Source organism: Falco rusticolus, chromosome 9, assembly GCF_015220075.1.
Source record: "Falco rusticolus isolate bFalRus1 chromosome 9, bFalRus1.pri, whole genome shotgun sequence".
NCBI lineage: Eukaryota > Metazoa > Chordata > Aves > Falconiformes > Falconidae > Falco > Falco rusticolus.
In genome coordinates this window covers 17,967,266-17,990,900 of record NC_051195.1, presented here as the reverse complement: position 1 = coordinate 17,990,900, position 23,635 = coordinate 17,967,266, and the positions used below count along the sequence as shown (strand labels likewise).

General features: G+C 38.8%; 1 protein-coding gene across 3 annotated transcripts in view; it reads left to right on the top strand.

Moving 5' to 3' along the window:
• Nucleotides 1–23,635, top strand: part of CTNNA3 (catenin alpha 3) — a 507,496-nt gene that overhangs the window by 337,919 nt on the left and 145,942 nt on the right. For all 3 annotated transcript variants that reach the window (XM_037399918.1, XM_037399919.1, XM_037399920.1), the window contains one exon: nucleotides 3,176–3,268. In XM_037399918.1, coding sequence (XP_037255815.1) covers nucleotides 3,176–3,268 — 93 coding nt within the window. The remainder of the gene's footprint in view (nucleotides 1–3,175; nucleotides 3,269–23,635) is intronic.

The window sequence follows — 23,635 nt, the reverse complement described above, 5'->3', positions numbered from 1 at the left end:
CCTAGTAGTACAAGCTAGGAACACAATAAACTTGTAGGCAGTAGTTCAGTGTACTACAAAATTAGAAGCGAAGAATATGTAAGTACCTATTTTCATTAATAGTTGGAGGAGAGCAGACTAACTGTTAAAATCAACTTGAGTATATAATTTTTATCAACATTGACTGCTGTAATGTTGAATTTTGAATTTCTCCTCAGTTCAGTATTCAATTTGTCTTCTATAAATGAAATATCTTTTGAACTGTGGTTACTCAGCATTAATCTCTACCTTGATGGATTGCTGTATTGTATTTGCGTCTGTTGTTGTTTCTTATCTGTCTGCTCCCCCTACCCTGTCTCCCCACCCCAAATTTTTTTGTTTGTACTTGGTGCCCATCTTTTCAGGGTACAAAGATAAAGCTTGATGGGTCAGAAGGTCATTGATGCTTTGCCTTTTGTGAAACTTTTGGCAAAGCAAGTTCCTCATCTTGGTTTAGGCCTTTTTAACCCTCTACATTACAGTCACCATGTTAGTGACTTGCTAAATTCATATAAGTGTTAAAGTGACAGTGTTTATAGTTAGTGTTCTTAAGAGGTATGGATAAGAAATAGTCATGCTTGGGTTTGAGGAGCACCGATAGGTTTTTGTTCAGATGTTTATTATGTGCATTAACACCCTCCCACTCCCCCCAAACTAGCAAAATGACAGGATCGGTATATTAAAATTTCTAGTAAAGACTGTATTTGAAATCTTGTGCCACACAAGTTAAATTTCCTTGATTTGAAACATGTCAGATTTTATTTTAGTCATGTCATTGTTCTCCCTTGTTTTTGATCAAGAGTTTATTCCAAACACTTCAATATGAACAGAGCATTCATCACCCAAGGCTATATGCACTTGCAGCATGGTCTTAAGAATTTCTGTAGGGTTATCAGTGGGAGCAACTGGGTTGCCACTGAGCTCTTCACACTTTGCTGAAAAACTACAAAGAACATATTTCTGGGCATACCCTGCAGTGTGGTGAAGGACCTTGTTTAGGGTAGGCAGAACTTTGTAAGGTCTTTCCTCAGTAGAATAAAATTTCTTGACAGCAGATATTTGCTGTGAAGAATAACAAGTCTTTATGAAGAGGAAACACACATTTTCTTGGAATTAAAAAATTAGTCATTAGTGATTTACATATAAGTGAATTAAGAGCTCTTTTTGGTGGAGCAGGGGGCATCATATCTAAAGAACATAGTGCTTCATTTAGTACATTTATATGAGCAGAATGTAGTTAGATGTCAGACTACCTGTTCCCTAGAAAATAATTGTTTTGGGGAGTTAATGCAGAGAACTTGACTGAAAAAAACAACTTTGGGTCTGCATTTAATCAAGATTTCGCAGTGCGGACAATAGAACAGTACAGCTGTTCTCAGCTGAGTATGGAACAAGTGGTGAGGCAGATTTATTTACTCTTTTGCTACTGAAAGTCTCACTTTTGCATTTGGCTTTGCATATGTGTTCTCATCTTGGAGTTAACTCTGAACCAGGATTCTTTCTTAAACCACTATCAACAGTTGAAATGTCTCTCACAAGGACTATTACCAACAGGATTGTGTTTTCCTCTTCCTTTTCAGTGGAATCAACATGGTAAGACCTCTTGGTCATCTCAGAGTGAAGAGGCAGTCTCACTTTGCGCGTGAACTTCCACTTGTCCTGAGGCTCTTAATGGATTTGGAACACTTTTTTCTGTAGGAAGGATATTACATTATCTTTATTACCTCCAGCAATATATGGCTTTATGGCATTGGCTGTTGCAAATTTTCACACCTTTCTGAAGAATCTTTCTTGGCACATCTTTATAGCAATTGACTGGAAGTAGGTGGGAAACCAGTGAGTTGTATTGGAGTACCAGGGATATGTTTGTGAAGTATTTGTATGTAGGCACAGGTGCACATGGAAGGCCATGCAGTCTAGTCCTCATCTTCTTCAGAAACTGTCTTAGTCTCTTCTGAATTTTGGATGGGAAAAGTAGTTTGGCTATGCACTAATTCCTTGTAATTATTTGTATCAATTAAGTAAGAATAATAAAAGCCTTTGATAATAGATTGTCATTGAACTATCATTCTTTTGTGGAAATAGTGTCCTGAAATATTGATAATTTTTCAAGATTTGCTTCTGTTTTGCAGCAGCTACACTGTAGAACTTGTTGCATGAGATTTGAATAATTGCAAATTAATTACATATACCTGTGTTTATATCTACATTGGTATTTGCAGCACTACAGAGGTCTATTTCTCAGGCAGTTACTGATCTACATTAACACTGGAGTGATATATCTGTAATGCAGCTACTTCAGTGAAGGCTATGAAGACTGGCAAGTGTGTAGTAGTTTACATAAGGATATTATATGACTTCAGCAGGATGAAAAGATCTACTGAATCCCAGTATCCAGACCTCTCTTGTGCCTTTGTCAAACCTGTCTGTTACAGCCTGTTGATGTTGAGTTGCAGCGAGCTGGAGTGCTTCTTTTTTCTTTCATCTCTTCAAACTTGTTGAACTGTGGAGTGTCATGGAAGAGCAGTTTTCCATTTAAAGCAAGCTGTATCTCCATGGTGTATAGTAAAATAAAAAAGAAGATAGATTTTTTCTTTCATAGATTTCAAGTTTCCTTATACATTTTCAGTTTAAGTTGCACTGATACAACTTATTTTAGTAGAAAACCGTACCACTAATTAAAATAATAATCTGTGGATAGCATAGGGCATAAATCATTCAGTGTTTCATTACAACAAATCAAAGCAAATGTTATTTGATCTTTAAGGTCTTAAAAATAAGTTTTTTTAAAAAATTAAAAGGTTGGACATGGTTTGAAGGGCTCTGAAAAATTAACAGGCACAACTACAAGTAATCTAGCTAAAGCCTTAGAATCTTTAAAATTTCCTGATGTTACCTAAAACAACTCTGCAACTATTATGTGCTGAACCTAAACTGGGGATAGTTTATCAGACTTCCTGTACTGTCACCCCTTACCACAGCTGCTCCTTTTTTTTTTCACACCCAACCACCCCACCCATGTTTCTTTATTCAGATATGTTCTTTGACAAATTAATTCCCCCAAATAATGAAGGCTTTCTAGCAGAGATGTTTTTTGGCAAGTTTGAGAGTCTGGGGATGAATACTTGCTTATGAAATATTTGTTTGTTTATTTAAGGTGGCTAATCTTGCTTGTTCATTGTCAACAAATGAAGATGGAATGAAAATTGTCCAAATGGCAGCTAATCACATAGAGACTTTGTGCCCACAGGTATGACTTTTTCAGTTAATTCCCATTACAGTGCACTAAGCATTTACTGTGTTTTTGTCACACAACATAGAGGTTTAGTCATGCTCCTTCAATCTGAATTCAGATGCCATTCACACAGCTTGATATAGTAAACGGAGACAAAATGATAAATCAAGGGCAAATAGGTAATTTGTTTATTTGTTCTTAGTGGTTAACATAGGAATTGTTAATTGTCTGTATTGATTGAGAATTTGAGAAAGCTGAAAAAAAATACAATAGAAGAAATGTGCTGATCTGTTTCTGAAATTAAACCTAATTGAATCAAGTGTGACATAAGCAAGTTGTATTTTTACTCATAGAAAGCAATACATATTTTGACCTTTAACTTGAAAAGTTATTACCACTCAGTTTGGCTTTTGTATATGTGAATCTTAAAGTATGAATTTTTCTGATTATCACCAATCAAAAAACTTAAGCTTTTGTCTTAAGCAGATGAATGAAAACCAGCAGTTACAGGTAAAGTTTTGGAAATTAATATCTTATTAAAAATGTATTGGCTCTGTTCTTGTCATGTTCAGAATTACAGAGACATAAAAACTGCACTTATATCTGTTTAGGGCAAAGATTATACTTTTTTGTGTGAATCTGATCGGAGTGTTTCAGCCCCGAGGCTGCATAATTTCAAGATCATTAGGTCTTTGAAGAACACTGTAGTTTACACAGTGGCCCAAATATTCTTACACTTTTTTGTGTGTGAATGGTAAATGTATTTGAAATAGAAGGCGAAGAGGAAATGTTAATAATATGTTCAATTACAACCTTGAGAAGTCCCTTTTATGCTTGTTGAGTAAATGCAACAGGGGAAAAAGAAACTTGTGTCAAGGAAACGGGATATTCTGAAAATACCACAGATCAGTGTCTTCTCTTGAATCATTCAGTTTCAATGTCTATTTTTATAACTTCTACAGTTCTGTGTTTCACGTCCCACTCTATTTGATTTAATGTGTTACTGGTTTTATAAGACGGTTGCTGCCTTGTAAGAATTCATGAATAGCTTCCAGTTTCTTAGTTTCTCCAGGGGTACAAGTGCACCTTTGAATACATTATTATGAGCCAGATGTAGCTTTTTAATTGAAAACCTACACTTGCAGTATTGCATCTGATACCAGAAACTCCTGAAATCTAATTTTGACTAAAATATTGATTTTTCTCCACAGCCATTTAACTTGATTAAGTTTAACTTAATTTCCTATCATAAAGTAGAAGTTTCTTGTTTGTTCCCCGCCTCTTTTTTTAACCTCAAGGTAAACCAGGGGTGCATTAGTTGATGATTGTACATCTGTCTAAACAGAGAATGTGGCATGCACATGATAAGATTGTATTACTATTAACGGTATGTTCATTGTGCAGGATTTGCTGCTTTCTTAGATGAGGACCTTTCCCTGGGAAAGAAACTGACATTTTATTTAAGTAAGAAATAGCAGAATAAGGCTCCTGCATTTTTCAGTAAATCAGATTATGCCGTATCATTTAAAATGCCTCCACAGGGGAAAGACTTATCTCTGAAGATCCCTGCAGGGCATATCAATTAGAGTTTGGAATGGGGAAATTTGCATGTAGAACTTCCCAATGTTCTTAAATCTTTGGAGTAAAAAATGGGGTTTTATGTGTTCTGAAAAATATGTTTCTTGAAGGGAACCACTTAGTTTGGATTAAAATCTGAAAACAGAAAGTAAAACCTCAACCCTCACACCCCAAACACACTAACCAAAAAAACAGCAAAACCAAGCAAAACTTCCCATGTAGCACTGGGGAACAGACAGAGAGTTGGCAAACCCTGGAGAAAAGCCTTTATGCTTATGTTATATTAATTATACTGTAGTTAAAATGTAGAGGGTTAATTCTGAACTCTTGACTATTTTTTTATCTCAAGTGAGATTATTAGCAAATATTTTTACTGTTCAATAAATGAAATAAGCTAGGCATGTATATTAGAGCTGATTGAAAACACATAATGCCTGTTGTTCCTGAAGCTTCATGAATACTTCATGAGAAATTAGTTTTATATATATTTAATATAAAGTCAATAATAATTAATAGAATAAAGAAATGAAGAGCTGCTAGCATAGGTTCTGATGAAGGTAGAATTATTTCTGTTCATGTTACTAGCTTTTGGTTGGGGGAATTTTTTTTAGTGTTGTCAAGTAGGTAAAATCTACTATGTCACTTGTTCTGTGCGAGAATCCATGTTACTTTCCTGGTGTGCAGATCAAATCATGATCTCATGAAGTGCACGAGAATGAAAGAAAAGGAAAAGAACCCACAGAAGCAAACGAGTAGTTTTGAACAGCACGGGTATAAATCTGTAGAGCTGTTTTTGCTAATACAGTGGCATGTTTGAAGAAGTCTGTGATTCCTCTAATAATTAGTCCTCTGGAATAGCCAAAGATACCTAATAGATAGTAAACCTGTCAATACAGAGATGGAAAAATATCCTAAATGTAGGAAACCAGAGATCAGCAGACAAGGGTCTGGCTTTTCTGTCTTAATTCTTGGTAGGGTTTTACATTTTTACAGGCTAGTAAGCTTTCAGGTGGTTCAACAATTATGTCTGGCACAGCAGGCCAACAAGAAGAGGAAAAGGGAGAAAAGACCTAGAAAAACATGTGTGTTTGTGTATAAGGAGGATATAGCCTGTTATTTGACCTGGCTTCTGTGTTAGTACTGGATTGTCTTTCCTTACCTCCCTTAAGGTTGGCCTCTGTTTTTGCTGGGCTGGGGAGCTCTGCTGAGGGATAAGCTTATGGAATAAGGATGGTTCTGCAGCAGGCTCTGACAGAGGGAGGAGGTGAGAAGGAAGCCATTGATCTCACCTTGGATGGAGTTGAAGGCCTTAGATAATGCAGCTTAACCTGGGGTAAGGATATGGTGTTGGTGGCGAGCAGAGAATCAAGGTTGAACAGGAGCTGAGGCAGGAGACGGTGTGCAGGTTCTGTCTGAAACTCCCATTTATTAGAAGCATACATAGTGGAAGTGCTGTGATGCACATAATGAGACATAAGGGTGTTTTCTTCCGTGAGGGAATGGAAGCCAGGGAGTGCCAGGAGCATTAATGCAAACAGATCCTGAACTGATATTTTTGAGGGGAAGAATAACCTCGAGCCTAAAGCTGGAACAGTTGTTTCAAAGTGGAGATCAGAAGTGGCTAGTGTCAATGCAGCAGCTGGGAAGAGCTTTGGCATGTCAGAGGGCCCTGGCTAAAGCCTTTTTATAAGCATAAAGATCCCTGGAGAGTTTTAAGAAGCAGGAGGTTTGGGCTTGTTTTGGAAGAACCATACCTGAAAAAGCAAATTTCAGGCTTGCTTCCTTTGAAGGTGACATCTCGCTAGAGCTTGCTACTTATTAGTTAGTGAGATGGCGCAGACTGGTTAGTTCTGCAGTGAGCCACAACTGTTCTGGTACATCACGAAAGCAAGCAGAACACAGGAAAAACACATGAATGTTAGCTTAATCTGTGTTTAGCGGTAATTTTTTAAAAAAACATTCAATCTTATGCAATATTTTTATCAGCTATTTTAAAAAAGACAGGATGTAGACTAGTATAACTGGAACCTCAGATCTTAGTATTTTTAGTGAGCTCTGTTTTTCTCGCAAGTATTGAGAGAGAGAAACCATGTAGTTATAAAGCTATTAGGTGAGAAGGAAATCTATCTAACAGGAAACCCATTAGAGGTTGAGTTGTTCTTTGTGTTTAAAAAACAAAAGTGGAGATGAGGGAAAACAGCCTTAAAAAAAAGAGAAAGTGATTGTATCTTCAGCTATTTTAAATGTGTAGGCAGCTGTAACCTCATTTCTCTTCTTAACTTGCATCTAACCAGGAATATATCAGAACCTGAAGCAGATATTACAGCATATTTCAGAACTAGTTCCTAAGCTGCTGGAGGAAGTTTGCAAAGACATAAATGTCCTTTATAGCTAGCTTGTTGATGCAGAATGTATTATGAGGAAGACATTGATTCAGTGGATATGAAGTGCATGCTGAGCCAGTTAAATTTGCGGTCGCTCCCAGTGTGAAGCGTAGATGCTCAGATAGTGCTACTGGCTCTGAGAATGCTTTCTGCCTGAGTCTTCCCTTTGTATTCGAGCTGTTAGAGCTGTTGGCTAAAAAGTAGTGCCTGTTACTTATCATTTGTTGGGTAAATATGATAAAGAACAAGCACCTTGTGGTAGGCCAGAAGCTTTGTCACAAGCAAGACAGTGTTACAACCCATAGTAGATCTGGGTATTATGGGTTTACTTAAGAACCAGGGAGATCAGGTTTTAATCTGATTGATGATACAACACACTCACTCATTTGTTTCCCCCATAGTGGTATTTTCATTAGGTCTCAGCTTCCCTTTCCAGCAGGGAGATTGCTGCTAGTCCCGGAATGTTGGGCAGAAAGTTAGGGTAGCTTTGTCCTATATATCTGTTCGCAATCAGCTGTCTTGAGTTTACTGTTTAAGGTCCCTAGGTGTCTCACAGTATTTTTCTCCACATGTTTTCCTGACCTCCAGGGTCTTTCCTCACTTCCAGGATTGTTTCTCTAGCCAGGATATTCATCAGCCTCTTTTTTGGCCCATAAACCCTTGATTTTTCCCAACCCAGGTGTGTGTGCAGAAGCATGAAGTGTCATCTGCCTATTAACTGGTGGCTCTAGTTTGTGTCTCTCCATTAATGGTTGACTCAGGATATGTCAGTTTTGTTTAGCTGAGGTGGTTACAGAACTTAAAACCAGTACATACCAGTTGCAGTTAGCTAGTAGCAGGCTTGACATGGCCAACAGTCAAAAAAGTCCTGTTGATAACTGTTTCTGAAAGCAGCTATTGCTCTTCTACAGCCCTGCTGGTGGAAGACTGGAACAGACAACGTGTGGTATGTATTGACTGGGGTTACCTGAGCACTGATCTCTAACATACTTCGAAGAAATCCAGACAAAGCACCAATCCAGTCCACAAGCTGCTTGTATTCTGTCCTCTTCCAGAGTACACCGATTACACCTACAGTTCAGTGCAAAGTAGTATTAAAGCCTTCAGCAGCCTAACAGTTACAGCAGTCTGCCCCATGCATACGAACACTCAACTGAGAAGCTCTAATTTCCAAGCAAGGCTTGCACATTCTCTGCATTCTTTCTTAAAACTGTGATCATAAATTTGTTATGTTTCCTGTAAGTTTTGCTCCAGCTTTATGTTTTAATGTCCTATAAAATCATCTTCAGAAAATTGTGCGTTTTCCATATTAAAAAGTAGTAGGGGGATTTAGTCTTTCCTTTGAGCTAAGTTTCATTTTACACTGAAACTGTTTAGCCCTTTCAAGTTGATACAGATAGGTGGATATTATGTGCTTCTGTGTTATTTTCTAGGAAGTAGGTGCTGTATTGAGTAAACTTAAAAACTCTGGTTTGCAGAAATGAGACTTGATAGCTTGTAAGTGGGCTGCACCTTCTGATGTGTTACATTTTTCGAGTATTGGAGTTTAATTATATATTTTATGATGCTGTAGATTTTTGAAGCTAGCAATTTACATTTCCTGTATATTTACTTTTTCATGAGAGAAAATCAATCATCCATTTTGTTATTTGTTCTGGTACATTAAATGGTAGGGGACCCTGAAGGAGTTTTTTATTAGCCTTATAAAAACTCTTCACCAATATCACTTTAATAACCACAATTGTTTCATCTTCTTGGTTGAACTGTGTGGGATCTCCTTTTATCTACCTTAATACAATTTTCTTCAAATACAGCAGTCTTGTGTAAGGGAAGAAGTATTGGAGACAACATGGTAAATCAGTGAGTTCTCTACCATCTGCTTTAAAAGAGAGAAAACAGATGTTAGTATCTCTGCAGTATCAGACATCTTCTTAAGTACCATCTCCAGCTTCAATTGAGAGATTAATTAAAAGTACCTATTGTGCTTTAGTAACAATATTTCTAAAATTAAAAGAAAGATATTTGTTAAAGAGATACATTTTCATGTAGGTTTTCACCATCTTAGTGAAGTACACATGCAGTGCTGCTTAGGTTACTGGATAAATTGTCATTAATCTTGATAGTTATGGTAGTCTGAACATTTCTTTTTGATTCCTTCTCTTAAATCTTTGTTCCACAGCCAGTTTAATCTGGCATTTGTCATCAGTGCTGCTAGAGACTTGATCTCCCTCCTTATTCTCAAGCTGTTATTTCTGCCTCCTTCCTTTGTGACTAACAGTAGCAATCATACAGCTATTCAACAGTCTGGATCAGGAAACTGATGCAGCTGAGAATTAACCTGGGAAAGAAGTAAGGTTAGTTTTCATTCAGGTCAGTTGCCTGATGGTGTTTGCCATATGGCTGAATGAATGATCGAATACTGCCTGCTGGCTCCAGGGAAGGAATGAGGGAAGAGGAGTCAGGAGAAGCAGGCCACTGCTTTTGATTGCAATGCAGACCAATGCCAAGTTGAACTGACAGTGGCACAGCTTTGGTATTAGAAGTTAATGTTTGTTTTCAGTATTAGTAGATAGGTGTTAATGGCTACTGGGAGACACTGCATGGAAAAAGTTGTTGGTCTAGTCCTCAAGTATCATAATAATACACTGTCCTATTTGGATGGATGATCCTTTGTACCATCAGAATGCTGCAGTCCTATTGTGACAGGCGATCTGCAGAAAAGGAACAAGCATAAAAGCAGCTGTGCTCCAGTCTGCAGTCTGGCTATCTGACAAGGACTGAAAATGATACGAAGAAGAAAACCTTTCTCATATCCTCTAGCATCATTTACTGACATGAGTAGTTGTAGGATGTTACCTTTTTCTGTTTGTGGAAATTGAGTTTTGTTTTAAAAAGATGATAAAATGTGGCATTTTTAGCTGGTTGGGGTACTATGGACTCCTAAAGCGGTGGGCCACCAAAATGCATTGGAAGGGCTAATGCTTTATGGTGTTACACAAATAGACTTAACTAGATACTTGCTTTGGCTTGAACTTCTGCAATAAACAGTTTGAAGGGAAAAAAAGTAAAATACTGTGACTCTTAGATTCCCCTGAAAGTCTTATGTTGGCTGTGACTGCTTGGCTGGTTTATGGTAGTACTTGGAGGGAGAATAATTAACTACAAAATTCCTTGAGGTTTTCAATCTTAAATTTAATCTTTCAGTATCTGTTGTGTTAGAATAGAATCCTCCACAAATTCTCAGTTTATAATATTAAATAAAAATACCAGCCCTGAGTAGCCTCAAATTCTTTAGCAATACAGAAGGTGTTCTGGTTTATCTTCTCTTCTGCTTGCCCCACCTGTAGTTAGTGGACATAAGACAGGAGAATGATTGAGTTTCTGGAGTGTGTTTGCTGTAGATTGATGCTGCACCAAAGTGCTATGAATGTTTTATAAACAATTTATTTTTCCCTGTGCCTTTAAAACTTGAAAGTATTTTTCCTGGAAAGGTATTTCTTTTTCATCTCTTCAGCTTCATCCTTTTTTCTGAATTTATAAGTTTTCATGAGATGCCACATTTTGTTGGTGACAGTCCTGTGGTAGAATGCCAGGGAAGGAAAGAAAGGCAATAAAACATTATTAGAAACTTGTGATAAAAGAAGCCTATTGCATCTGGGGAGGAGGGTGGTCATGCAGTAGGAAAGCTTAGAGTAGGGCAAGACAGAAAAATAATACCACTGTTAAGAAACGTAGTTCTGTATGGTTTTTGGAACAGAGGGGCAAACAACAATAAAGAGCAGAGTATGTAAATAGCTAATAGCATGCAGTAACAGAGAGGTATCAATAGCATAGGTTGACAAGGGAATGATTCCTCTTGTTGAAGCAAGCAGCTAAAATCATTGATACGTGGTTTCATCTGGCATAACTGTTCTATGGCTTTGGGCATATCACTGTCATAAGCTTTTTACCTAATTCTGAGATGTTTTTCAGCTGGAATACTGGAAGTCTGATGGGATCCTTATGAGTGCTTCAGCAGCCTGAAGGTGGCTGATGATGTAGAGGGTGGGGAACAGATGCAAGCACTTAGTCTGGCAAGCACCAAGGAATGTGAATGAAGTAGACATAAGTTTGAGGTAGCTGCAGCACTTGACAGGGTGGGACTGCACGGTCCATGTTCTTGTATGTGGTAAGGAAGAAGCTTGCCATTTTCTAGTGTTTTCTGCACAAGCTTGGAAAGCAAAGGCACAATAATTCCCACCCCCTTCCCCTGCACACCCACATTCTCCCTGTCATTGATGCAGGGTCAGACTTCAGTGATTTGGGGAAATTCTGGTATGTCTGAGGGAAGTGTCTGACCTGGAGAAGTGTGAAGAAGTCAATCTTAGAAATTTTGGCTGGTTTCATGTTTCTGATGAGTTTCTGAGTTTTTAAGTTGACCTTTTAAATGGTTTCTGTAGAAGTAATATAAAATTCAAAGCAGCAGTTGACTGCCCTTCTTGTGTTTTCATGATTTCTTCCTGGAAACTAAAATGTTAAAATGTCATTAAAGAAGACGAAGAGAGGTAATGTGGTCTGCAAGTGGATTTTCAATGTTATATTTGCAGAATGATAACCACAAAATATATCTGGCAATTCAACTCTCCACTTTTCTAAATAATTCTAAATTAAAAGGCATTAGGAAATGTATCAGTAAGAACAGCTTTGGAAGTAATAGTAGAAGTAGCAAGTACAGCACCAGTTTGGTTCCTGTATCTCTTAAATTATTGTGCTTTATTGTTGATACTGATGCAGTCTCATTTGCTCTTCTGAGTTAGAAAAAAACTTCACTTACTGCCCTGAAGCTGTCACTACTATTTTAAACAGTATAGTTTTAAGTGAAGTTTTCTTTCTGATTTCTTTGGAAATTGCTGTGTGATGTGATGTGCTAGCTAGACGTGAACTCATGTTTATATTTATGCATAAAATAGGAATAAGGCACGTGTGTTTCTCATTATACCACTTCTGTCTGCTTTTCGCTTTTTCTGGGAAAATGCAAAATTAATTTTGAATTAATAACTGCAGTCACACTAACTGTGTTCTACTGTAGCATTGCTGATCTTGAAGAAAGTAGACTGTTGTTGTTGATTGTTGATCATATATCTAAGGCAGAATTATTCTCCATACATGCCTAGTGTTCTGGGAAAGATGTTCTTATTAGGAACTCTTTCTACATAACACACTGCATCCTTCAAACATATGTTTTACCTGTATCTAAATCATGGCCTGTGTAAACAATTAGTAACACTTGAAAAATCAACCCATTTCTTATTTCCTTAATGGTACATTTTTCTATTGGAGGCAATAGCTTGCCTCTTTCTTGATCCTGTTTTAAGTAAATATTCTGTTGGGCTTTCTGCATGTGGAAAATAGAAAAAAGGCATTAGAAAAATAGTACCAGCAATGCGGGAGGGAAAAAGTAATCATTTGATGGTGGGTGACATACCGTTTAGGTAGTGTTGGGCTCCTCTTTTACAGGATCATAATGTAAATGATGTGTGGGGACACAATTTCATGATAATGAGTCACTGTACTTGGGCTTCAGAAATTCTTCTTATCATAACAGAGGAATAAAGATTCCTTCCTAAGGAGGGGGGAGAAAAGATTTTATTTTAATTTCTCATTACCTGCCCTTAACTATGCTCACTGTCTGGAAAGTAACGAGGGTTTTGCATTGCCATCTGCACTTCTTTTAGCTCATCGGGTGTACAGACTGTGTAGGCAAAATACAGGAACTGAAAATGAAAATGAGGAGGAAGTGTAGAAATACTTACTTTGCCTGAATGTCCCGCTTTCTTCCTAAAACATTGATAATACATTGTTTTCACTTTCCACCATTTTCTTAATTCCTTCTGGGTTTGGATGTTTGGTGGTGGTTTTTTGTTGTTGTTTTTGGTTTTTTGTTTGGCTGCAGACGATTTTACTTGAGGGAATTGTGGAAAAAAGTGATTTGAAACTCCTGGTGGGAGATACTTCAGTAGGGCAAGAAAACAAACCACCAACACAAATCCCTCAAAATGAAGTGGTGAGGATCTTTGGGACTACAGTTTTATCAAGGGGACAGAGAAAGTGTGTTGTTATATTGGCTTCATTTTGCAGCTACTTCAGTGTAACATCTGGTGGTGTGACAGAATATTTGTTTTGGAGGAACCTGTAAAATCTTCACAGTGTTAGTGATAGTTTTATGCTCTTATATATGGAAATGTGTATCCCTGAGCAAACAGTTATTCTCTTGAAGGAACAGTATTCCACTTTATCTGTATGAATGTAACTGAAATCTGCTGCTCTGACAAAATCATATGATGCTGATTCTTGTGGGCTAAATCCATTAATATAAAATATTACTGCAAATAATTCTCTTGAAGTCCTACCTTGTTCCTGAATATATAGAATATACCTGATTTGTCATGATGCATTTGTGTAATGCTCATGATGCTGTCTTAATCTGTTAGCTCCCAGATCTTACTGTGTCTTTCAACTGTTCCGTTTTCATTGTTGCTTCTTAAGCCTGTACTTCTCCTGTATACCTTCACAGAATGAATTGATGAAATTAAATTTCAGTTCTTCAGATGAGGTGATGGCATTGTGTACACATTGTGGGTTCATAGTGCTTTCAGGACTATTCTTAGGGTTGGCTAGGCTACACAGACAACTTGTGCAACATTTTGCGTTTGTTAAAAGCTCTATGGAAACCTTAGTGTTGCTGGCTTTCACTTTTTTTTTTTTCCCCTAATATATTGTCCACATCTTTTTCTGCTAGGATCTTAAATAGACTGCAGTCTTAAATTACCTTGTTCAGTCTGAATTGTAACTGTCCCTTTCAGTTAACTTCCTCAAATAATTGAACTATTAAACCACATAACTTCTGATACCCAGGAAATCAGATTAGGCATGGATAACAGGATGGTTGTAGTTGCCCTGGGTCAAGGATGTTTACCTTAATTAACCACTAATAGTAAGAGGATGTACTATAGAGAATATACACATCTAGTTCCATTGCAGTTGTAATTTATCTCTGCAAAGTTTGCTACATGAATGAATAGCCCATAAGGACCTTTCTGTTTTATATGCAGTGCACTATAAATTGGACTAAAGATTTACTTGGATATGAAATCCAATAAACAGAAGGCTAAAAACATGTGTAATTCTTATACTGTAATATCAGTATGCAACTAACTTAATTGATAATTATGGGTGTTGTATTGAGACACAGGTTTTTAATGCTGAATGCCTTTCAAGATCAAGCCCCAAGACTGTGAACTCCTATGGAGAGTTTCCTTTATGCCTGCACTCTGGAAAGCTGTACTGTAGCTGTATGAGTATAACTTGTGCTGTAGACAGTATGGCTTACACCAGTTTGGTCAGCAAACTCAGCTATCACCAGTGCTGACAATTTTTATACTGGTGTAGTTGGTATACTGTGATGGAGCATTTACACAGCCTACGAAAACAGAAAAAACTTTCATCTCTAAAAAGCATTGCTATATCAAGAGACTTTGTTCTCAATTTAATGTTATACTTAACTGAAGATAGCAGAGCTCCAGTTCTGGATGGAGCACTGTTGAAGGTATGCCTTCCACTATGGTTTTGAGTGTAACGTAAAAAATGAAACAATATAAATAGAACTAGTTTTGAACCTTTTTTAAAAAATTTTCTTTCATATATCAGCAGGTCTTGAGGAATATTTTAGCCTTCTATTTCAAGAACTTGCTTTGGACATTAAAATTTGCATTTGAGAATGCATTGCTTAAGGCTCGATAAAATTTTGTGCTCTGTGCTTTCTGAGCAGCATCTAGTTGTCCCCACATACACAAACCATGGACACAAGAAGTAATTGTTTAGTCAGAGAATTGACTGTTATTACTGTTTGCTTGATCCTAAGCAAGACATGGGATACTGGGTGTGAAAAAAACCCGACAGTTTGAGGAAAAGTGTTTTTTGGTTAAGTGTCAAAATGCACTTTTGATGCTTGAAATAAACTAGGGGATTTGTGTAATCTGCCCCCTGTATGTTTGAGTATCTTATCCAAAACATTCCCTGGGTCATTTACAGACACTATTCAATAAGGCAGAAACAGAAATGTTTGTTTATTTTCATTACTTCAGTTTCACTGTAGCAAGATAGAGAAAGTACTTAACAACTGAAATTACTGATTTCATGCAAATCAAGCACCTGCTATCTGACCTACAAAAAAACCCAAACCCCAGCATATTTTCATAGAGTTACAGAATCATTTAGTTTTGAAAAAAACTTTAAGATCAAGTCCAGCTGCTAACCCAAGACTGCCAAGTCCATCACTAAACTGTGTCCCTAAGCACCACATCTATGTATTTTTTGAACGCTTCCAGGGACGGTGACTCTACCATCTCCTTGGGCAGCCTTTACAATGCTTGACCATCCTTTCAGTGAAGAAATTTTTCTTAATATCCAATCTAAACCTCCCCTGGCACAACTGGAGGCCATTTCATCTTGTCCTGTCACTTGTTATCTGGGAGAAGTGACCGACAACCACCTGTCAACAACCTCCTTTCAGGCAGTTGTAGAGGGCAGTAAGGTCCCCCCTGAGCCCCCGTTTCTCCAAACTAAACAACCCCAGTTCCCTCAGCTGCTCCTCATAGGACCTGGTGCTTCAGACCCATCACCAGCTTCATAGCCCTTCTCTGGACATGCTCCAGCACCTCAGTGTCTGTCTTGTAGCGAGGGGCCCAAAACTGAACACAGGATTTGAGGTGCGGCCTTACCAGTGCCGAGTACAGGGGAACAATCACTTCACTAATCCTGCCAGTCACACTTATTTCTGATACAAGCCAGAGTGTTCTTGGCCACCTGGGCACACTGCTGGCTCCTCATGTTCAGGTGGACATCAAGCAGTACTCCCAGGTCTTTTTCCACCAAGCAGATATCCAGGCACTCTTGCTCAAGCCTGTGGCATTGCATGGGGTGGTTGTGACCCAAGTGCAGGACCTGGCACTTCTCCTTGTTGAATCTTGTAAAACTGGTCTTGGCCCATTGGTCCAGCCTGTCCACATCCCTCTGCAAAGCCTTCTTGCCATCAAGCAGATAAACACTGCCTCCCAGCTTGGTGTGGTCTGCAGACTTGCTGAGGGTGCACTCAATCCCTTCATCCAGATCGTTGATAAAGACATTAAACAGGACTGGCTCCAGGACTGAGCCCTGAGGAGCACCACTTGTGACTGGACACCAGCCAGATGTAACTCTGTTTATCACCACTCTTTGGGCTTGGCCATCCAGCCAGCTCTTTACCCAGTGTAGAGTACACCTGTCCAAGCCATGAGCAGCTAGTTTCTCCAGGAGAATGCTGTGGGAGATGGTGTCAAAAGCTTTACTAAGATCCAGGTAGACAACATCTGCAGCCTTTCCTTCTTCCACTAGGTGGGTAGTCTTGTCCTAGATGGAGATGAGGTTGGTCAAGCAGGACCTGCCTTTCACAAACACACACTGTCTGGGCCTGATTCCTTGGCTGTTGCACACGTGCCACGTGATGGTACTGAGGATGATCTGCTCCATAATGTTCCCTGGCACCAAGGTCAGGCTGACAGGCCTGTAGCTTCCTGGATTCTCCTTCCAGCCTTTCTTGTAGATGGGTGTTACACTGGCTAACCTCCACTCTTCTGGGACCTCCCCAGTTTGCCAGGACTGTTGATAAATAATGGTGAGTGGCTTGGCGAGCTCTTCTGCCAGCTCCCTGAGTATTCTCAGGTGGATCACATACATTCCTACAGACTTGTGCGTGTCTGAGTGGAGCAGCAGGTCACTAACTGTTGCCTCCTGAGTTGTGGGGACTTCATTCTGCTCCTTATCCCTGTCTTCCAGCTCAGGGGGCTGAGTACCCAGCGGGTAACTGGTCTTGCTGTTAGAGATCAAGGCAAAGGCAGCATTAAGCACCTCAGCTTGTGTAAAGTTGCAGAAATTGTTTTCATAAAAACCAAAAATTTTATCCCAATGTAATAAAAACTTATTTCTGTGTATTACTAGGAACCACTGCCCAGACATCAGGAGATAAAGATACGCAGGATTGTATTTAATTTTTAGCCTGGAGTATCAGACCAATAATGTTCATAGTATTGTTGGCTTACCCACTCCTCCACAATTCTGTTTGTTCTTGAGGGATTGCTTTATCTGCGTGCTCTTAATTTATTTGCAAGATTCTTGGATAGTAGCATATAATAACAATGTGGAAATGAAATCTGTCCCTAATGGTTGCTATCAAGAAGGCCTTTACTAGATTAGAATCAGCTTTCTTCAATGACCTTTTCTCGAAGCTTAAAGTTACCTGATAATTTTGGAATAAGGAAATCCATATTTCTAAAGCTTAGTACCAAACATAGTCAGCTATGTCACTATCAAAGAAAATACATCAAGTGCAATCCCTTTTTCCTGCTTTAAATGATTGGAAAGGAGGAAGAAACAGAATCATACAGTAGGTTATTTAAATGCTAGTTCTGCTAAAACAGAGAGAGATTGCAAACAGGACTTTGAAATTCTATGTTTAGTCAGAATTTATTTTAAGTATTTTATCCATTGCATGTAGTGTTCTAGGGATTGCTGTGTTCTTCTTAATGCATAATTATTTCTTGTTGGAATTTTTGAGTGCCTGTCTGAAGCAATAGGTGTCTTAATCTTTTTGAACATAACACAAAAATTTACGGTCATGTGTTTATGCTATCATACCACCTGTACACCTAACCTTATAACTATCAGTACTTGGGTAAGGCTTCTGAGGTAGAAGTTCTCAGGATGTTGTGAAAGAGCAGTGTGCTGTGGGTGGAACTTTTCCTGTTTTCAGAAGAGGAGGGAAGTTTCTTGTGGAAGTACAATCTTGCTGTGTCACTGATGTGTTACTTTTGATACAGTGATTAGATGATCTTTCCTAACTTTGCATCTCCCTTTAGCTGTTTTCAGTGGGTGTAGATTTCACCTTTTAAATTTGTTGAACAATTGAATTTGATTTTATTAATAAATATAGCAAGTAATTGATTTACTCTTGGAATACATTTATCCCTCAGGTAGAATTTCTCTGTTTTCTACAGCTGTGTTATCAGCATGATCTCAGTTTTATTTAATTATATTGACAGAAATACATTTTATGATTAGATATTTTGTATACAAGATACTCAGCTTTCAAAGCTTTTAAATTATTAGGGGGGTTTCATACTTCTATTTTAATGGCTTTTTATGGCAGATGCCAAAGAAACAGCATCATATATCCCTGAGCCTTTTTATCATTATGGTGGGTTTTTTTGCTTGCAGGTTTTTTTTGGTTAGTAGTAAATATGTATGCCTTCTTACAGAGCTTGGGGATGTCTGGATATTTAAGCCCCCCCACTGCATTGTTTAAGAGAAATACAAGGCACAGTTTGACAGAAATAATGTTCTGCACAGTTTTCTGTTAAGAGAACAAAAATAGCAGGCTGCCAACATGTTTCTGTGGTTTCTTTAGTAGTGACTGTTGTGTCAGAAAATAGTTCCATGATATTGCTGCATTATCCATAATTATCTGTTTACAAGTCTATTACCTGTCTTATGGCATCTCTGAGAAGTGAGTTGTTCTTGCCACAGAAGGAGTCAATGTTAGTAACTAAGTATGTGTCACGTAATTATTCTCTAATTGTGTGTTACAGAACAACATTATACAACAATTCAGTTTGGAAAGGACGTTAAGATGTCTGTAGCCCAGCCTTCTGCTCAAAGCAAGTTCAGTTCTGAATTTCAGACTGGTTTTCTCTAAAGTTGGACTGCTCAGGTCTTGAAAACGTCCAAGGACAGAGACTGCACAAACTCTTTGGGCAGCCAGTTCCACTGCTTGACTGACCTTGGTGTGAAAAGTGCTCTTGTGCACACCGATGCTCTCACTCATCAGAACCTCCCTCAATTTCTGACAACTGTCAGAATGTCCTCCCGCCATGTATGGTGGTCTCTGTCATCTTCGTAATCTCCTCATATGCACTGAGTCCCTCATAATGCAGTAGGTCCCTCTGAAGCCACCTTTTTTCCAGGCTGAACAAGCTCAGTTTTCTCTCCCTCCTTGCAGGGTAAGAGCTGCAACCCCTAACCATCTTGGTGGCCTTCTGCTGAATTTGCTCTACTTTATTGGTGTCTGGTATCAGAGAGAGGGCCCAAAGCTGGACACCTGGTCACAGTTTTCTAGATGTGACCTAGTAAGTGTCATCTTTTTCATTCTGCTAGCTATGCTCCTGCCCTATGCTGTTAGCTTTCGTTGTTGCTGGGGCTTGCTGCTGATATGCATTCCAAAATGTTGTTGAGTGGGATGTCGGGTCCTTTTCCAGCAGAGCTGTCCCCCAGCCAGTTAGTTCTCAGACTGTATCATGACAAGTAGTTATTCCATCCCAGCTGCAATACTGGTTTTTAGATATTCAGTTGATCATTTTTGAAAGGAGGAAGCAAAACCTTAGGTTCTTTTGCATCAGAAATAGTTGGACCTGAGTTTTATTCCTTGCTGATACTTCAGCTACAAAAATGTGGAGCTACAGAGTTCCATCTTCCAGTAACAAACCTCAGTGGACAAGTAATATGCTTTGGATTCAGTTTCTGTTTATTTACACGAATGTAGAGCATGCTGTTCTATACACAGGAAGAACTGACTGGAGACCATTTATTTACTTTTGGCTCCAAAGAAACTCCAGCCTACATTCAGCTCATAGCTTGAGTTAGTTTAGTGTTTTGGGCTGGGTTCTCAATTGTGTATCAGATTTTGGAGACATTAGGTCTGCATGAAAATTAAGAGAACTTTGTGGCATTTTACACTTTCCATGAACACAAGTTCTTCAGAAATACCAGCTTTACAGGCTGTTGATCTTGCCAGTTTGGTGAGATTAGAGAAGGCAACAAGTGAAGTACCCATCTGGACTTTGCCTTGTGAGTGTGTTTTTTACATTTCTGCAGCGGATCAGTACTAAATTTTTGTAATCTGTGCACAACTGCTATACTTCTGGTATGTGTGTCTGAAAGTCCCTTTTGGCAGAGTCCATGAGAACTGAGTCCTGAACCAGGTTTGAGTGCAGTCCATTTTCCATTTACATACTTTGTAGAGCTAGATCTTATTTTTCTGTGTAGTTATCCATGCCTTTCCCTTAGAGATGAACACCCCATCCATGCACAGCAAATTAAGCAAGTCATCATTTTAAAGGATGGGATGAAGTAGTCAATCACTTGACAGTAAAGTCTGAAGAGCAAAGTTTTGCCTATGCTTTGGTTAGATTTTGTGGTTTTCATGCGGATGTGATTCAAATGTTAGTAACTGTAAACACGGTAACTTTGTTTACTGCTGGGTGTGGATAAAGGTGGCATAGTGTGGCCCTTGGAGAAAAGAAAATGAGGGACAGAATGCAAAACTACCAGAAACGTAAACTCAGTGTCAGGAGTGGTCTGGGGTTTTTTTGGTTTTTTGTTTTTGTTTTTTTTTTTAATCGGAACTCCAGTCTTACGATCTTGTTTTCAAAAGTGTGAATTCAGTCCTAAATAGAAAAGACTGTCATTTTGGGAACACATTTTCTGAAGTTCTTGTTTTTGATGTTGTAGCTGCTTTTGAGATGTTGTTGCATGTAGCTGTAAAAGATAGTGCATACAGAAAACAGAGTTAATTCTGGTAGGATAATTGTTCAGGGCAGCACAATAATGACTGTCAACCTTAGTACATCAGATAAACTGACACATTCACCTTTGTAGCAAGCTCCTTGTAGAGACAGGATTATGAAAATATCAGTGGCATAGAAACATGCAGGTGATCAAAAGGCTGGTTACAGATGTTGACAAAAGTGAGGTAAATGGTTGCCTGAGAATTCAGTTACAAATGAGAGAGGGCTTAAGTGGCCTGTACTGGTGCGTGGGGTGTTTCCTCCCTGGGTGCAGGACCTTACATTTGCCTTTGCTGAACTTCATTATGTTCCTCTCTGCCCAACTCTGCAGCCTGTCTGGGTCTGGCTGGATGGCAGCGCAGCCTTTGGGTGTATCAGCCGCTCCTCCCAGTTTTGCATCATCAGCAAACTTGCTGAGAGTACCTGCTGTCTCCTCATCCGGGTCATTGATGAGTAAGTTGAGTAAGACTGGACTCAATACTGGTAGCTACAGGCCTGCAGCTAGAATGTGCTGTTGATTACAGCCCTTTGAGCTCTGCCATTCAGCCAGTTCTCAACCCACCTCACTGTCCACTCATGGACCACCTTGACATGTTTCCCAGGCAAAACAAAGACATGTGTTCTATATCCTGTTCTGCAACTTAGCTATGACAAGATTTTAATTTTGTTAGTATCAGTCTGAATTGTTTCGTGGAATGTAGATATTGACACGCTTGTGGAAGCCACATTTATTCAGAGTGGAATTAAGTCTTATAAGAATATTGAACATTAGAACAACTTACCTTGGAAACCCTAAGGAACATTGTCACCTGAAATGTTTAAATCAGTATTAACAGTCTTCGTATAGAACATAACTGATTTAACCTCTAGCTGTAAACTTCCTGAGGGAAGCCCTAGGTAAATTCTATGTTTGTATTACTTAGGTGGTCAGACTAGATGATTTGTGGATCGTGTGTAACCTTAGAGTCTACCAGTCTGTGTCCAGTGCAATCTGTGTACTGTTAGATGAGGATGCCTGCCTGTGCTGTAGTTTTTGCATTTAGTGAAGGCTTCAGGACTTTATTTCCAGAGACACCTGGAGTTGTCTGAATTTCAGAATTCACTCATTTAATAAAGTTGACTATGTTTTGTAACAATTGTGATCTTCCCAAGCAGTTTACCTCTTTACTGCATTTGGCAAGATAAAAATTTCATGGTTGTTCTGATACTGAAAAAGTCTTTACATAGTGTCATTGTTATTTTTAGTAGAAGCAATCCCCTCGTAAATCTACCAAAACAAAGAAGAAAATACTAGGGAAAAAAATACTATTGTAATCAACCAGAAATTTCAGGTAATACTTTATTGGAGGCTTGAACAGAAAAGTTAGAACAGCATTTCAGTCTTGATGGACACATTTTAAAACCTAAACTGTTTCATTAATGTGGTGAATGGAAACAGGACCGATGTGACCTAAGAGTTACTGAGTTGGAATTTTGAGCCCCTGGCTTAGGAAACCGATGCTGTGAAATTGGGTCAAGTGTGACAGGAATAAAAACTGTGAAGTCTCAGCTGGAGGGAGCTGCTGTAGAGGCAAACAGAAATGGGCTTTTATGTATTATATGTGGAAAGTTCTTGTGTCTTTGATATTGATGTTAAAATAAAGAAAATGTAGATTATTTCTTGTATGCAGCTGTGGAATGTCCAAATGTGATCAGATGTACAGGTGCTGTTTTGGTTTAAAAAGCTCAGAGGGCATTTAATTGGGTGCTCGTACTTGGCCACCATTTTTCTGTCTTTGTAGACCATCTCCTGGACCCTTTGGGCAGCAGACACTGGTATGGTTGTATAGCCAGTGCTCTTAATGCTGTATTGGTAGCTCAGGTTGTATAATGTTAGATGTATGGAGGAGGGAACCTAATACTTAAAAATTGTACAGAAGTCTGTGTGCTGCAGAGCCTAGCTTTGGGAGGACTCCTGTGCATGTTTCTCACTGGTAGTGTAAGAGAAAGCACTGCAGTTACACTTGTTCTTGAAAGCTGTTTGCAAGCTTTCCCATCTCACAGTATGGTTTAGGAAGCAGTTCTGGAATCAAAGCAACAAAGGCAAACCAGATCTGCTCCTTCTCTGTTGGCTGAGTTGTATTTCTTCCTGACCACTGCAGATGTGTTCAGTCCACATCCTAGAAACAGGATTTGGGCTAGATCTCCACCTGGCAGAAGCTCAAAACCTTTCTTGTAAAATCCCTGGCCTGTACGGGGATTGGTAGTGAATTGGTTTTGTGTGTGTTTTATATCTTAAAAAAAGTAACTAACTGTATAAAATGTATGCTGGTTGCTTTAAACATGCTTTCCAAAAAGTGTTCCCATTTTGAGTTTTAAATATTAGTGGTGAGTATTTGTTTACTTTATAACATTTTCAAATATTTACAGTTAGGATTGGGAAAAAAAGATAATTACAAATATATCATCCCAACTCTAAAAAATGTTCCACAGTCTGTAGATGATGCCTGTTTGATGCCAGCCTTGATGCCTTTTCTTCCTGGCAGTATTAGAACAACTGCTCTTCTCCTGTACTATAAGAAATGTTTGTTATCAAGTCAGGAAACTATTTCTTCTTAGCTCTGTTTTGGTGTCATGTGTAGTCCACTTTACCTCTCCTCTTTCTTCCACCAGTACAGGAGCAGCTCTTCCATGGTTTAGAGCAGGGGTCCTCAAACTACAGCCCGCAGGCTGGATACGGCCCCCAGGGTCCTCAATCCGGCCCCTGGTATTTACAGACCCCCCCGTCGGGGGTTGGGGGGGAAACC